At 35.1% G+C, this 17181-nt stretch overlaps 2 protein-coding genes across 2 annotated transcripts in view; one reads left to right on the plus strand and one right to left on the minus strand.

Moving 5' to 3' along the window:
* Positions 1–441: 441 nt before the first annotated feature.
* Positions 442–2218, minus strand: LOC128029054 (gastrula zinc finger protein XlCGF49.1-like). Its single transcript, XM_052616527.1, has 3 exons — positions 2001–2218; positions 1386–1481; positions 442–1266 (listed from the first exon to the last, which is right to left on the minus strand). The coding sequence occupies exons 1-3, from the start codon at positions 2158–2160 to the stop codon at positions 827–829; spliced, it is 696 nt and encodes a 231-aa protein (XP_052472487.1). The 5' UTR covers positions 2161–2218; the 3' UTR covers positions 442–826.
* Positions 2219–2686: 468 nt separating this feature from the next.
* Positions 2687–17181, plus strand: part of LOC128029030 (calsyntenin-2-like) — a 46650-nt gene continuing 32155 nt past the window's right edge. The window contains exons 1-3 of the mRNA XM_052616491.1: positions 2687–2888; positions 10582–10704; positions 16144–16339. Coding sequence (XP_052472451.1) covers positions 2825–2888; positions 10582–10704; positions 16144–16339 — 383 coding nt within the window. The 5' untranslated portion in view covers positions 2687–2824. The remainder of the gene's footprint in view (positions 2889–10581; positions 10705–16143; positions 16340–17181) is intronic.

Consider the following 17181-nt stretch of genomic DNA (forward strand, 5'->3'; position numbering starts at 1 on the left):
ATGTCACGCTGCCAGTCTTTGTTTTCCTGGGTGTTCCCTAGTGAGCTCACTTCCCCTTAGGCACTTCACCATAGGCACTTTAATTCCGCTAGTCTGGTTGTGTCTTCACAGTAATTGCACTCCAATTAGAATCGCACAGGTGTTGACAATACTCTGTCATTAGTTTCCCTATATAGAGCTGTCTTTCTCTGTTGTCATCATGGAGTCCTTACCCTATGTGTCTCATGCTCTCGTTCCCCCGAGACTTCCTCTACCTTCTCATTCTTCCGAGTTCCCCGTTTCATCCGGTTCCCTCTTTTGGTTACGTTTGTCTCTCATGATTGTTTATTTTTGTAGTTACCCCTCTGTTTAAATAAAAACCCTTACCTGCATTTGGATCTACCCTCTCTTTGTGTTTTCCCAAACCCAACCGTGACAAATCATCTCTACAAATCTTGTGAGGTTTCAAAGAAACTTTATTTGAACAGATCAAAAAACACAACTCTATTTGAACAATAACAGAACATTTGCATTATCAGAATCTCATTTATTTGATCTACTGCGCAGACGATTGAGAGCTGGTGCTTGAGGTTCCTCTCCAGCGTGTGTTTGAATGTGTTTGTTTAAGTGGCCTTTCTGTGTGAAACTCCTTCCACACTGCGAGCAGCTGAACGGTTTTTCATCATTATGAATCCTGAGGTGCAGCTTCAGATGACTAGGTGCTATAAAGCTCTTGCCACACTTAAAACACATGTGATCCCGCACAGCATCATGGACCTTTTGGTGCTGCTTCAAAGAGTCCCGCCGAGGAAAACTCTTTCCACACACAGAGCATTTATGGGGCTTCTCATTCATATGAAGTGTGAGGTGTTTTTTTTAGATTTGCTGATGATGTAAAGTCCTTCCCACACTGATCACACTTAAACGCTTTCTCTCCAGAGTGATGCAGCAGATGATAAGTGAGTCCTGATGACTGTATGAAGCTCTTCCCACACTGATGGCACGTGTGTGGCTTCTTTCCCGTGTGAATTCTTTCATGTGTCACAAGGTGGCCTTTTACTTTGAAGCTCAGTCCACATTGAGAGCAGGTGAACGGTCTTTCTGTACTGTGAGTTTTCTGATGCTTTCGCAGATACTCGGGTGTAATGAAGGTCTTTCCGCACTCAACACAAGCATGCTTTTTCACAGAAGAGTGGATCTTCTGGTGTTTCTTGCAGTTGGCCAGTCGTGAAAAACTCTTTCCACACATTGGACACAAATAAGGTCTCTCTTCTCCTTCCATCTCATCTAAAACAAGCATATTTATAGTGGTACTTAAATCATGCTACTATGATTATATAGCCGAAGCTTTGCTACTTAAATGTTTCTTAGCATTCAATAATGAAGAATCAAAAATGGACACCAACCTGTTTGCTCCTCAGGAACTTCATGCATCTCGCTGCATGGATTTTGATAATTCATGTCTTCACTCTCCTCTTCAGGGTGAAATGCTGGCAAAGAAGCTAAAAACACCAGACATGGCAAAATCAAAATATGTCAAAATACAAAGCATTTATAAAGGTTTTATATGTAATAGCATAAAGCTTATTTGAATAAATGTGATTTCTAAATAATGTGAATAATAATAATAATTATTAGATACACATTGTTTTCCAAAAAGTTTTAATAACTAGTTCACATTTATAAAATCATAAGATTCTAAAGATAAATTTAGATAATTAAAAAAAAGGAGTGTATATATATATATATATCGTTGGTTCGTTTTTTTTTTTTTTTTTTAATTGAGCCCAATCAGCTTGACGTGTTTTAATAATAATAAACTTTTGCATAATGGGAATATGCGCAGAACATAAAATAAATTCATAATATTTACAGAATATTGAGTCAAATAAAAGTTGTGCGCTGGGGAAAGCACCTCTCAACGAGGCAGAAGATGAAAACATGATGCTATAACAGGACTAGCGGGCTTTGGTCAGACTGACATGTGATTCTGTGAGTCACCACTCGAGCAGAAAATATACCTGCATCTTCCACGTGTGTCTGCATGAGGCATCCGTCGGCGATCATCTGCAATTTCATTAAAGCATCTTCAGGTATTATTAGCAAGCATTTACAGCTTGAACAGGTGAAACTCTCAGCACTGCACTCGTCTCTCGCGCCGTTTGGGGCGTGGCTACACATGTAGCCCCGCCCAAAATGTATATCATTGGCTCGTACATGGATTGATGAGCAAATAAATCGTTTTATATCGTCAAAACTACACCATTATTTCACAAATCAGTAATCGCAACTGGGTCTCGATATCATTTCTTTAAAATAATGAGGGACAGCTTTTGCTGAAATATTTTGATGTAAAATATACCAGACTGTAGTTGACATAAACCGCCACCAGGTGGAGCCACAATACACCTTTTCGAGATCCATCACAAAGTATTTCAACTTTTTTTCTTATTTTTTTTGTGGGCTGAGTTAAAATATTTTTATATTTAACAACAACAAAAAATATCTTCAAACAGACTTCACAGAGAATAAAAATCATGAACTGATGAATGGATGAATGGATATTGGGTGTTAACATTTCATATACCACATAGACACATAAAGGGTAGCGATGGTCTAGTAGTCGTAAAGGAAACAATCTCTCTCTCTGTCACTCTCTCTCTCTCTTTCTCTCTCTCTCTCTCAGTATCAAGCTCTCACGCGACAGAGCGTCAGCTCACATTAAATCTTTCAGCGACTCTTATAGATTGTGCAGTTTAATTTAGATGTATTTTTAAACATCTCACCATTGTGTTAGTGTGAGAGAGCTCAGGAAGAACAGAAAGACCGGAAGAGTTTTACTACAATGAAACGAATACTGGTCCTGATGCTGCTCGCGCTCGAGCTCTCCTGCGTGCGCGCGCACAGAGGTAAGACAACATCAGCATTACTGCAGGATATGATGCATTTATGAGACAAAACGCTTTAAACTTATCAAAAGAGGGGGGGGGGGGATTTTGGTAGCTGAGAGGGCTTATTAAATGTGCGCTTCTTCTGAATGACCTGTGCGCTCAAAATGTCAGAATTTTTTTAAATTGCGAAATAAGATTTTATCCTAATAGTTTTAAATGACGAATTTTTTATTGTTGTGTTGAGATTTAAGGTTGAATGTCTTTAATGAAACGCTAACTTACTGATCAGTTGCTGGAAGAACTGCATCACATATAATGATGCTGTATGTGAGTTTTTGGGATACAATAGTTATGTTCTCTCTTTTTCTGTCACAATAAGTAGCCTATCATGTGATGCTATTATCAAAGTTTGAAGGTTTGAGAGAAGTGGTTCGTTTTGTATCTGTCTTATGAGTGTAAGTGTAAAAAAAAAAATGTAATATAGGCTAAACAATGTTTTCAAAATGCAAATGATTGATAAATAATTGTTTTGGTTGCGAGTTAATTCCAGCTGCAATCCTAGTTTATAACAATACAGTAAATCTAGTTTTAAAAGGGTTTAATTTGAGACAAAATTATTGCTTTTCTTACTTGCAAATGCCTTCTCATCAAATATATAGTGTGTACTGTGTATGCAACAGACTGAAGACATTGAGCTTACAATAATTTATCAATGCTCAGCTTTTCTCATCCTTTTTTCTTGTCTTATATTGTTGTCCTATCCTGTCCAGTGATGCATGTTCTTGTCTTTCTCTTTCCATTTTCAGTGTTTATCCATGCTGTGTTTCAGCTTTGCTTGTTTGTGTATTTCATGATTCACTTCACTAGCTGCAGACTCCTCGGGCTGTTTGTCCTTGTCACGGGAGTAAACAAATCTCTCTCTCTCTATCTCAGAAACATAAGATAGTAGTATATGTCAAAATTGATATTGCACAAAAATAAACAAAGTTAATTAAGCCTGGAATGACCATAAACATCTAGAAATCACAAAATAAACCACAAAGAGCAGTGTCAGCAGATGCTATATATCTGTACGCTGTGTTTGCAGTTACTGTGACACACTGAGCAGCTGCTGAGGTCTCAGGTCAGTCTCTTGCATTACATTTCCACGTTTCCAAGCAACAAAGGGCAATGCATTATGAGGAAGAGAAAAGAACCTATGTAGGCCTTGGGTTTTCAAATCAATGATATATGGACTTCTTTCACTTCATTATTTATATAGCAGATCAAATACATTTCTTATAAACACAAGAGTTCAGGTATGGTGCAGTATTAATACATTCTGTGCTGCAAATATCTGTCTTTGCATGTTGTGGTTGTTGTTTTTTTACTAGCAGAAACTACTGATTTATAAAAGTTCACAATCATAGGCTAATATTACGTGTGTTTGGTAACATTCTCATTTCCACCTGTTAAATTAACTTAGCTTCATCTAACACTCACTTAAAGTTAATTTCTATTAAAAACGACTAACTACTAGAAATAAATCTTTAGCAAATCTTAACATGAATGAGATCATCATGAAAGAAACATCATTTTACAGTTATAATATTGTGATGTCTTAAATTCTTAGTGTTTAAAACAACATTGTAAACAAATTTTAAACAGTGGTAATGTTAGGTGTTTTAAATCAAAATGTTGCTACTGTCTTTTGTTATATTCAAATAATTAGCAATGATGATGGATAACAAAAGCAGCTCCAAAAAGCAATTATCATGGTGTGTGCATAAAAATATACCATGTATTATTTAGCAAACCTCCAAGCACTTAAAATCAAAGAGGCAAATTACTCTTTTCAGAAGTTTTTTGCCACATTCTTTAATTTGAGCCTATACATAAGAGTGAATATCTCATTTCTTTCAAGAGTTATAGCCATTGAAGTAAAAGTGACCCATGCCAAGTTTAAACAATGATGAATCACCAGTTTAAAATTATAATTGTTATGGGCCTATAACAAACGGTTCAGGAATTATGGTCAAAAATTTCTTTTTTTATATATTTATAGTGCCATCCTTGGGACAGTCGGGACGAGTTCATGCTATTGTGTTCCCTTATTGATTTCACCAAGTTTAAGTCTCTAGGCATTACAGTTTTTAGAAAGTATTTTTACATCTATTTACATCACGTTTACACTGGAAGACTGGTTCTTTGGGAGATAGCAGTGCTTGAACTAGAATCAGGATGGCTGAACAGACCTCGTTAGGCTCGTGGGTTGATGACTCTAGGGTTTGGTTTCGCTGAGGCTGCGTTCTACCTGCATTTGATTAATGTGTCGACCGTCTGAACCTGTGTGGGTTCTGACAGCCCTCTGATTGATTGTTAATCATGCATCTATCATATATATTCATTAGTGGAGTGAGTGTGTCATCATCATCATCATCATCATCATCTTCATCATCCCACGAAAGAAGCTACATGTTCCTCCTCTCTTGAATGTGTGTGTGTGTGTGTGTGTGTGTGTGTGTGTGTGTGTTTGGCTGCTCATGGGAGGCTCACACCATATGTTCATCACTCATTTCTCCTTCAACTTTGTGTTCATGCACGCACACCTCTCATGTTTTAGAGTTTAGGAGCTCTTACATCAGGACTATGGAAGTGTTACAGCAGTATTGCAGAGCGTTCTCCATGTTCCTCTATACAGGATCTGCTGGGATTCTAAGAGTGGACAGGATAGAGGAAAAGAAGAGATAAAGAAATAATATATGCCAACTGTATTTATTATTATTTTATCCACAATTCATTCTTCAGACTGATTATCCTCTATATTGAACACAGTAAATGAAGTCAAAAATAAAGGTTGCAGATCTTAAAAGCACATATTTAAAAAAAAATCAGTCATTTATTGTTGTATCTTTGAGATTTTAATTTTAATTTTAGTTAAAGTTTTAGTAATTGTGTAGTTTTTAGTAGTTTTCATTTTTATTTCTGTATTTAGTTATTTTAGTACATCATGGTTAACATGTATTAGGAATAAAATGATTTAATGGCTTTACATTTAGTTTCAGTTCAAGTTTTAAGTAACTTTAATAACCCTGGTTTGAGTATTTGAAAGATTATTACATATTACAAAAATACGTTTTTAGAAAGTAAAATATTTTTTAGGATAGCAAATGTTTTCTATTTGGGAATATTGTTTTTATTTAACGATATGCACACATCCATATGTCTAATATGCTGAAAATGGCTCCTTTTTTCATGTCACAATAATTAATGACTTTACATGAATCATGCAAATGATGCTTTAAAATCAAAACAGCTGAAGTTGACCATTTAACATTTGTTTCATTGAATAATTGTCCAGTATTAAATGTTTGTCTTACATTGCACTCTTTCACTGTCACAATGGAATTCAGACTCAGTTTCTATGAGCACTTAACTCCAGCTTGATGTGATTAGGCATCTCAAACATTTTGACATCGAAGAACACTTGGACAATAATAAGTTTGTCATCCTAATAACATACAGAGAAGTGCATAGAGCACAAACAAAGCAGCAACAAGAATATCAACTAATAAGGTGGGCAGTTTGACCCAGTCTGAGGGGACCCTGGTACGGCAAATATGATATATTTGATGATATTGAAACTTATTTTAAACAGCATCTTTTCCGATTGTATATTCTCCATTAAACTAACAAAGTCACTTAATCCCACAGTTGTCAGAGTCACGGGGAGCATGTGTGTGTGTGTGTGTGTGTGTGTGTGTGTGTGTCCAGAAAGGCCACTGAACTCATCTCTGATCCTCTCATCTCCTGTAATCTTTGCAGAATTAAGTTCAGCCCAGTCCATTAGTGCAGCCTAATGGAAACATCTGAGAGTTTAGAGTCACTTAATCAGGCATCTTCACATTATGTGATCAGAGAGAGTGATTTTGGGCGGTAATGACCCTACAGTCCTAAAGAAGATATAAGAGGAGATATAAGATGGAGTCGATCTGGAAATCTGGGTTTCTCATATAATCTTACATGCACTGAAAAAAATTATATCCTCAGTGTTTTGTCTTGTTTTCCAATAAAAATATATACTATAAAATCAAGATGAATTTACTTGAGATGGAAAATGAAGATATGCATTCTCGTTTTCTGTAAAACTGAACAAAATTTTGTGAGTTTATGCTTAAAGCAAGCGCAAAAATCTGCCAGTGCACGAAAAAAAAAACATGTAATCCCCATAGAAACTAAGTTGATCTCTTTGAGTCTGTTGATATTTCTCCTTGCTTTAAGCATAAACTCACTTAATTTTGTTCAGTTTTACAGAAAACAAGACTTCTTACACTTCTTTTGCTTCTGAGGTAAATGTATCTTGATTTAAGACTCTTTGGAAAAAAGATAAACATATTGAGGAAAACATAACTTTTTTGCAGGTACAGTAAAATATTTCCAAAGTCTTGTGGCGGGGAACAAATATTCAAGGCTTAAGCTTATATTTGGTGAAATTAAAAAATAATGCAGACTGTATTTTTTGGAAGTGGCACTTTCAAAGTTACAACTTTGTGTAACTTATTGTGCTACATTTTCAGAACATGAATGAATTGTGTTCGCATCAATTTATTCCTTATTTATTTATTTATTTTCTTGGTCATAAAAGGTTCTTTAAAAGTCTTACATTTACATTCATAAAACCTACATAAAGCATGTTGTTCCTGACAGTATTTAACAAACAAGTATGTCTACATCTTTATTCTTTCCCTTACATATAATACTGAAATTATTTCAGCTGAAACTGTCACACAAAATGTACCGCAATCATATCTGCACAGATCAAAACAACATTCATTTTCATAACTCACTAAAAAAGATTATATTTATTTACTTCCTGTAACCTAGTTCTGACATTCCCTCTGTGCTCTGGGCTCATTTCCCTCCATAAGCGATGAGATGAAAGGAACCATTTTGGCTCTAAATGCACAAGAGTGTAAAGGAGCCATTATGTCTCTGTTCTTCCTGAGCACCTCTGTATCACAGACACAATAAAGCTGCAGGGAAATACTTCTGTCACACTCCTTCAATGCTCACTGCACTGCTGCTGTGGGGAATGCTGATCATCATGAGCACTGCTGTTCGGAGTGAACCCGCAAGCCTTTGTTTAGTACCAATGCTAACTGGCTTCATGCTGAGGAAACCTCAAGCCAGAAATATAGTATGTTATTAATCTCATATCTCATAAAGCAGACCTTTATGTTGTAGAAATAAAAGACACTGAAGCAGATTTCTAACTTTCCATCAAAAGATCACTTTCAGGTCACTGACCAGTAACCACAGTGAGCAAACTGATACTGTAGTATATCATCTATCCCAAGATCCACCATTATTATATGTATTTTATTATTTTTAAAAATTATATATATATATAAGAACAAAATATTAATGGCAGCAAATAATAGTATTGCCCACAATATGCAGTTCACTCATTAACTTCACATATAATAATCAACACAATTAACTTATTTTAAAGCTGTAATATATTACAACTACATTTATTAAATATATGATATTTTACAAATATTAAGGGGGAGGGGGTTAATTTTTTACTTTTTTACATTTAATTGAAAATAGTAATCTTACAAATTGTATTAAAAGTTGTACATGTTTTCTTGTCATTATTTTGCAGCACACACTGTTTTTTCTATTATGTTTGATTATTATCGAGCATCGCGTTAGTTCAGTCAGGCCACGTTAGTCACGCTTGCATCAACTGTTCCTGACATGCACCAATCCAGTCTTGACACCTATCACCTGTGGTCTATTTAAATTCCCATTCTTAAGCGTCTCTTCCATTGCATCGCTGCTTGCAATTAACTCCCTCCTACAACCCCAACTCCACCAACTGAACCTGTAATCCAATCAAACTTTGTTCTTTCTTTACAGTCCCTTCATTGGAAGCAGTCATTATCACATTTTGTTTACAACTCATGTAATTGAGAATTGTAATTATGTATGCTTATAATGGTTCTGTTCTGTACCCCAGGGGGGTTTGTCTTGCTGCTCTCCTCGCTCTGTCCAAGCATGGCTGCATGGACAGGCGTGTGGAGTGTTGCCCAGAACATAACCATGCCACCAACACTAACTGTATGCAATATAATTGTCATATATATACTTGACAGAAGTGGTCCTGATTGAAATTGTAGTCAATCCAGATTACATACTCTATAAAATATGACTTATTTTGCCGTGGAGTTGTAGATTTGGCAGCAGATGTAAGTGTGCGGGTGCGACACTGATTGAAAGCTGTGTGGGAAACACTGGCATAGAATTTCTGATATCGGGATTTTATGAATCAGCATCAAGCTGGTTGAAATAAACATTGCATTTAATTGGAAAAATACTACTTTTGACTTTTTCTTGTTGCTATTTCTTTTTTAGCCACATTAAAACAATTCTTGCTAGAAATAGGCATTTTACAAAACACAATGGCACTGGTTAGAAGAGAAAGCAGATGTGGGAAAGAGAGAGCATGCATTTGGGAGGGAGATCGAACCTTCGGGATGTAGAAAAACCCATAACAGCTGCCGGCGGATTAAAACAGCTTTGAGACAGATCAACACTTTATTTCCTCTGTTGTGTATGTGAGAAAAAGAGACTCTTTCTCTTGGCTCTGCAAGCTCTTTGACTGACCCAGAATGAGAATCTGTTACTCGGTCGACTTAGCGCATTTGTGTTAGTTTTAATAAATATGTTTTCCCCTCTGCAGGGTATAACGTGGACTTCTGTATTTATCAGTCAATGAAAGTCCTTGTTTTCCATGTCTTTCAAACAGAAGTCGATTTTTAGTGATTTGGCCTCCATTCAATCTCACGCTCTCCATTTCCCTCATCTTTCTTTCTGTCCTCCATTCTTTACCTCTTTCTCCTGTGCTTCTCTCAGCTTTAGTTGGTCTCTCCGGGACATAAAACAAGTAAATGATGTGGCCCTGACCTTTAGAGGGCATGCTTTATTTCTTATAAGAAGAAAAATAGTAGATGAGAGAAGAAAAGTGAGGGCAGATCAGGTGCAGCTTTCCCAGGTGTAATCCACAACAAGAGACCATAAATTAATTACAAATGATTGTATATTTTCATTTGCCAGGTTTCTGTCTCTATTCTCTTCAGTGTCTGGTTATAAATCAAACAATATAGTTTGTATGTAGTCTTAAAGATCAAAAGATGTCAATTCATGTCTTTGATAAATTTCATTGTAAAACATAAAACAATTGTTGGCTGTTGAAGCTGCCAACTCACTTTTATATGGTTGGTTGTAAAACGCACTGATTTAAAATTCAACTTCAGACTGCAATATGGGTTTGGTATTGTGTGTCTGCCTCAATTATAGCCTTTCTTTACCGCACATGCATGTCATTTGAACAGTTTCTCCACAAGTGCCTACAGAGTCTTGAGGATTTAATGCTTTGATTGAGAAGGAAGTGCAACTGAGTTTACCAACTGTTTTAAACAGATAAAAGAAAGATCAAAGTACACTCTTAATTAAAAATAAAGGTTCAAAAAGGGCGTTTTTGCAGCATTTCTACTATTGAGTTGCATTTATGTCAGTGTGAACTGACCGAACAGTATTCTGAGAATCATGTCTTTGTGGACATTACAGAGGGAGCAATCTTGTGTTTAGATATGCAGAAGTATTTCAAAACAGATTGTCAATGGTTTGATTTCAAAGTAAATCAAATATCATTTCTCTTTCTTAGTGAATAAGCACAAGCCGTGGATCGAGAGCTCATACCACGGCGTCATCACAGAAAACACAGATGTGGTTCTTCTGGATCCTCCTTTAGTGGCTCTGGACAAAGACGCACCTGTTCCATTTGCAGGTAAGAAAGCAAGGCATGAGCACTTTATAGGCTAATGGGTTTGTATTACAGCGCTGTATGCACATCTTTCCTGAGGCAGTCTCAGCTGATGAGTGTGTGTGTGTGTGTGTGTGTTTGTCTGTCTACTCCATCTGTTCTTTCTGATTATTAGATGCTTTATGCTTTCCAGATCCCCTGCTGGTTGCCAGATCACACTGCCAATGTATCAGATACTCCAGATGAACTGTATTTCTCTAATACACTTGAACTGAGTCACTGCCTGAGGACACACACACAAACACACACACACACACCCACACCCACACACACACACACACACACACACACACACACACACAGACGACCAGCACTGCATCTATCTATCTATCTATCTATCTATCTATCTATCTATTCATCCATCCATCCATCCATCGTTTCAGACTGGAATCAAAATAAACTTTCAATTCTAAAGAATCTCAAAGCAACTTAAAAAAGATTCAGGTGGAATTAATTAAAACAAATAATAATTGGCATAGTTCAAAAAGGAAGTCTTTCTTTTTACTCCTCCCTCTAGCACTTTTCTCATCTCTGATGATTTAGTGTTCTCTCCGTAAAATACCACCAGATTTAACAATCTCTTCTCTTTCTTATTCCTCCTAAATAAATGAGTTCTTTGGGGAATGTTCGTGGAGTTTATACTGGCAGAATACTGTCAGACAGCTGCTGCTGAAAGAGACCCAACCCTTGTGAAAGACACTGAGATCCCTGACATCTAACACACACACACACACACACACAAATGTTTTATCACCACCTGTTCCCATCTTCCCCAACATACAGTATCCTTTGATGTGATTTAATGCCACATGTGACCTTTACACAAACACCCATGACTGTATTCTGACAAGGAAATTAATTAAGTAGTGTACATAGACACCGAGGGGAGGAAGACACTAGGTTATAGTCTGATCAAAAATAAAAATACAGATTAAGTGTAAGATCCTTCATATTAAACCACCAAAAACAATTCTGTTGTTACAGGGACAAAATATATAATATTTTTAATTATTACATTAAAATAAAAAAATCCTGTGCAATTTGTCAATATCATTAAATGTCATTTTATATATTTTTTAAGGCTTTTGTTTTTATGGGGACACAGAAAGTGTCCTAATAAACCATGCTTCCTGAAAATTATGAAAACACACTGAAATGAGAAAACATTATCCATGCATGTAAAAGCACAGATCTGATTGAATTAGGTTTGTGTTTGACACTCAAAATGTCTTCGATGTGTGTTACAGGTAATACACCTATAAATGTAATTAAATATAAAGTGTGATTAATGGTTCTCCAGCAACCAACGATGAAGAGTAATTAATTAAGAGGGCGTAATTTATGTTGAAGTGAGATTGAGTTTGTTAAGAGGGTAATTGCTGGCAGGTTACAAATCAACGTGCTGAATAATTGATGGGTGTAATGCTCCAGTGATTTGAGCTGAACGCTGTACTGGTGCTGCACTGGTTATAAAGAGCTGAGTGATTGCTGTATATGCCAGATCAAGTGCTAGATTCATCATGTAATTGCTAAGCAATGCTTTGATAGGTTTTAATCATAAACACTTTAAAGAACTTTACCTCACTTTACCTCATAGACCATTTGCCAATGAATTGGCATAAGGAGGACTGGATGTTTTTTTGATGGGTGCAATATACAAGGAAGTAAATCTCACTGTCATAGGCTGAAAAATCTTTACATTTAATAAAAAATATATATATATATATAATTATTATTAATATTAGGAGTGACAAGCGACTGAAGGGGAATAAGTGATTGAAGTGAAAGAAAGCATGAGTGACCGAGGGAAGGAGAGAAAGCATGTCAAAGCTCACTAGGTACTTGAATGATAAAAGACAGCGTTCAGTAATGTGTGTGTGTGTGTGTGTGTGTGTGTGTGTGTGTGTGTGTGTGTGTGTGTGTGTGTGTGTGTGTGTGTGAGGGGTCACTGCGAGTTCAGGTGTATACGACTCCCTCAAGGTCTATAAGACGCTCCGTCTCTAAGAGGGACAGTATCAGAGAGGATAAATCACAGCTGCTGGGAATCTGTAAACTTTGATCAAACACATGGCAGTAAATGAGACACACTATAGTCTGGCTGTGTCCCAGTAACAATACACAGATTTCAGTGTCTGTGTAGCCATGTGTTCTTTTAGGCATAAAAGTGTCAATAGCTGACATTGACAGTGATGTCTTACAATGATGTGCATGCAATTCAGAAGAATGTAAAAAGAGTAATGGTGTCAAGATAATTTTTTTTTTTTGTCTAAAATAATTACATATTGTAGACATTTAATGGTTGTTTGGTTATCTCAAAAGCTCATCTGAACTATATAATTAGATGTGATGTTATGGTTAGTGTCTGAAACCTCTTTGGTGGCATTAAATTCAATAAAGCTTTATGAATTTCGATAAAGCTCACACAAACACATAAGAGACATTTAAAAATAAGACACAAAAAAACATCTATTCTGCTAATAGCATTTTGTAATTAAGGTTTTTTTTAACACACTCTCTTTTTAACCATACAAAAACATTGTCTCACTGGTCATCACAGCAGCAGTTTCATTCTTGCACAGCACTGAAGATTATGGAAATTATGTTATTGATTGAAAGGCAAATGCATCATAATTACACTTTGAAAACTAAACAAAGCTCCAATTGTAAATTCGTAAGTGGGTCACAGGTCAGTATTGATTTAAAAAAATGATAAATGCAGATAATAACAAGCAACTAAAGCTAATAATCATGCATAGCAAAGTAAATAGTCACTTGTTGTTGAGGTCAAAGGTCATGTGTCCCGTCAAACTCAAAAACTCACCATTCACTTAGATGCCAGTAAAATTAGACAGATGGCAGCATATAAATTGAAATGCTGTAAACTTTGATAAAAATTAAGAGAACATCACAAAGTTAATATGTATCTGTCCATATCTCACACACACACACACACACACAAATATATTCCTAATTAGTTTGCATTGTGCTATGAATTATTGTTTGCAGAGAGAGATGTTTAGAAACTGGTATTCAGTCCAGTTTTCCTTTTCAGTATTTTTACATTAATCATTTTGCATATTGTTACAGTATATTCAGCTCAATATTAATATATTTAAATAATACAATTTTGTATTTTATAAAATGCACAAAAAATATAGTCTTTTCTGAAGGGAAAACAGTTGAGAGACACTGGTTTAAAGAATATGTTGAGAGAAAAAAGTGAGAGAAGAAACAGTTAGCCCTGAGGGAAAGATATAAGCAGGAATTCTATTTTTCAAGGGGTTTCTCTTTCTCTCTGAGGTTTGTGTTCAGCTGACAGCTGTCAATCACAGATATACTATGTGTGTGTGTATGTGTGTGTGTGTGTGTGTGTGTGTGTGTGTGTGTGAATGCTTTCAGTGATCCAATTTTCAATTCATTCACTTAATACTGATTTTTCATTCCTTCGTAATGAACACTGTCATGTTCATCTCTACAGCAATATTTATGACTATAAAGCATGATTATACATCTATATCACAGATACTGAATATCACGGGTCAGTGGGTCTGTTTGTGTCCAATCTACACATCTTCTATACATTAGTGCACAAACTATTGTGTGTTATTGCACAGCTCTCAGGAAGTCATATCCCTCATATCACTCCATAGTCTCTTTCTTCAACATAATTTCAACTTAAATCAATATTTCTTGACCATCTATTAATTTATTTGTCACGATAATCAATATTGCAATATATATTTAATATTCAGTATGATAAAGCTTGCAATTTATATATTTATATATATAGAAAATGCCCCTCATTTACATTTACATTCATGCACTTAGCAGACACTTTAATCCAAATCAATTTATAAAATTTACATTTATAAAAACATGTAGACCAACAATTAAAAAACAGTGCACCACCCCCTTACTACATCAGTGTCAGCGCATTTTGATAAAAGCAAAGCTTAAAAAACAGAACAAACTAAAACTCACACATACTTCTGAATGCTTGCTTGTTTAACGCCTGGATACACTATTATTCATGTTTAGCCTCATGCACTCACACATGCAGAAACATAGCCAATGAAAGATTGTGAAATATTATTCAGCAAGAGAATTGCTGCTTTTTCTCCATCTCTTTGGCTCTTCCTCTCTCTGTTGTTCTGTATATGCTGTGAATGTGGGTTTATTCTGAAGATCAAAGAGAGGAGAGATGGAGAATACTCTTATCTGTGCTGGACAGCAGTGCTGTTTTACACAACTCACACACACACACACACACACTCACACAATCATATTAATAGATTTCACCAAAAGTGAGTGCTCATTTACTATGGTGTTCCGTGGTTGCTAAGCAGTTGTAGGTGGTTGCTAGGTGGTTTCTTACAAGCCAAGATCACCTCCACATGAGAACTGGGGACAATGTCAACTTGACTAACATTATAAGTGTATATCAAATAGATATTATACTGCTGCTAAAAAGTTTGGAATAATTTTATTTTTAATTTAAATTTATTTAACATTTCATTTTTTGAAAGAAGTCTCATATGCTCACCAAGGCTGTATTTGTTTGATTAAAATATGTTAAAAACAGAAATATTGTGACATATTATTACAATTTAAAATACCTGTTTGATATTGTAAGATACTGTAAAATGTTATTTATTTCTGTGATGTAAAGCTGAATTTTAAGCATCATTACTTCAGTCTTTTGCTGCTTAATTATTAATAATATTCTCATTACTATCAATGTTAAAAACAGTTTTTTGCTGTTTAATAAGTAGAAACTGTGATGCATTTCTCCAAGATTCTTTGATTAATAGAAATCTCATAAGAACAGCATTTATTTAAACTAGACTTTTTATGTAACATTACAAAATATTTTACCGTCAGTTTTGATAAATAAATTTTTTCTTTGCTAAATATAAGTATACATTTCTTTCTTTATAAAAAAAATAACATTAGCTTTTGAATGTTTGTATACCATTATTTCCACAAAAACATGATGCAGTTTCCAACATTGATAATAATCAGAAATGAATCTTGAGCAGCAAATCATCATATCAGAATGATTTCTTGAGGATCATGTGACACTTAAGACTGGAGTAATGCAGCTTTGAATCAAAGAAATAAATTACATTTTAAAACGCATTACAGTAGAAAACTTGTAAGAATATTTCACAATATTACTGTTTTCAAAAACATTAAAAATCTTAACTATTCCAAAATTTGTCTGACAATTCATGTTTATATTGACAGTTTAACAAAGGGAAAACCACAAAGAGCTAGAAAAGTAAAGAATTCGCCCCCTTTCTTCTCACTGCGAGACATTTGTGGCATTATAAAGAGAGATTACAAAGAAAAAAGTTGGTGAAAAGAATGGAAGTGTTAATCTGTGGTCTTCTCTCTCTGTAGGTGAAATCTGTGGCTTTCACGTGCAGGGTGTCAGTGCGCCGTTCGAGGCTGTGGTTCTGAACCGCACGTCCGGAGAGGGCCGTCTGCGAGCGCGTGAACCGATCGACTGTGAGCGTCAGAGAGAGTTCACCTTCATCATTCAAGCACGTGACTGTGGCACAGGACCAGAGGGACACGGAGAGAAGAGATCACACAAGTCAGTGTGTGTTTAAAGAAATACATGTTCCTCCTCCTCAGTCTGATTCATGTTTGTGGTGTTTCTCAACTGAAAGGAGCACGGTGAACTATTTCTAAAATGATTCATCCGTGCTTGACTCACCTCTCTCTATTATTCACAGTTTCATTGAAGATTTTTTTATTTTCCTACTTTTAGAAGTTCCCTGTTTTTTTATGTCCTTTAATTCATGCACCTGCTACTGGGTAGTTGAAACTTTAAAAAAAGAAGAAAAAAAAACAGTTTGGTGTCTGTAATTTATTTCTTTTTTATGCTCACTAAGGCTGCATTATTAAATTAAAAATACATAAAAACAGTAATATTGTGGAATGTAACTACAATGTAAAACAACATTGTATCCTTTGTATTCCTTTGATCCTTTCAGCATCATTCCTCCAGTCTTCGGAGTCACATGATCTTCAGAAATCATTCTGATATGCTGATTTGTGATTTGCTGCTCAATAAACTTTTCTGATTATTATCAATGTTAATTATTAAATATATAAAATATATATATATTTTGTGGAAACTGCTATTTAGAAATTTGGGGTAAGTACAGTTTTAAAAAGCCTAATTAATATTGATGCATTAAATTGCTCAAAAGTGACAGCAAAGTCTATTATAATGTTACATAAGATTTCTAATATATATATATATATATATATATATATATATATATATATATATATATATATATATATATATATATATATATATATATATATATATATATATAAAGCAGCAAAAAATGTTTTTAACAATTTTTTAAAAGCCAACCATTATTAATAACTGAGAACCAGTAATAACTGATGATAAATGAGCAA

The sequence above is a fragment of the Carassius gibelio genome, chromosome A15 (assembly GCF_023724105.1).
Source record: "Carassius gibelio isolate Cgi1373 ecotype wild population from Czech Republic chromosome A15, carGib1.2-hapl.c, whole genome shotgun sequence".
Classification (NCBI taxonomy): Eukaryota; Metazoa; Chordata; class Actinopteri; order Cypriniformes; family Cyprinidae; genus Carassius; species Carassius gibelio.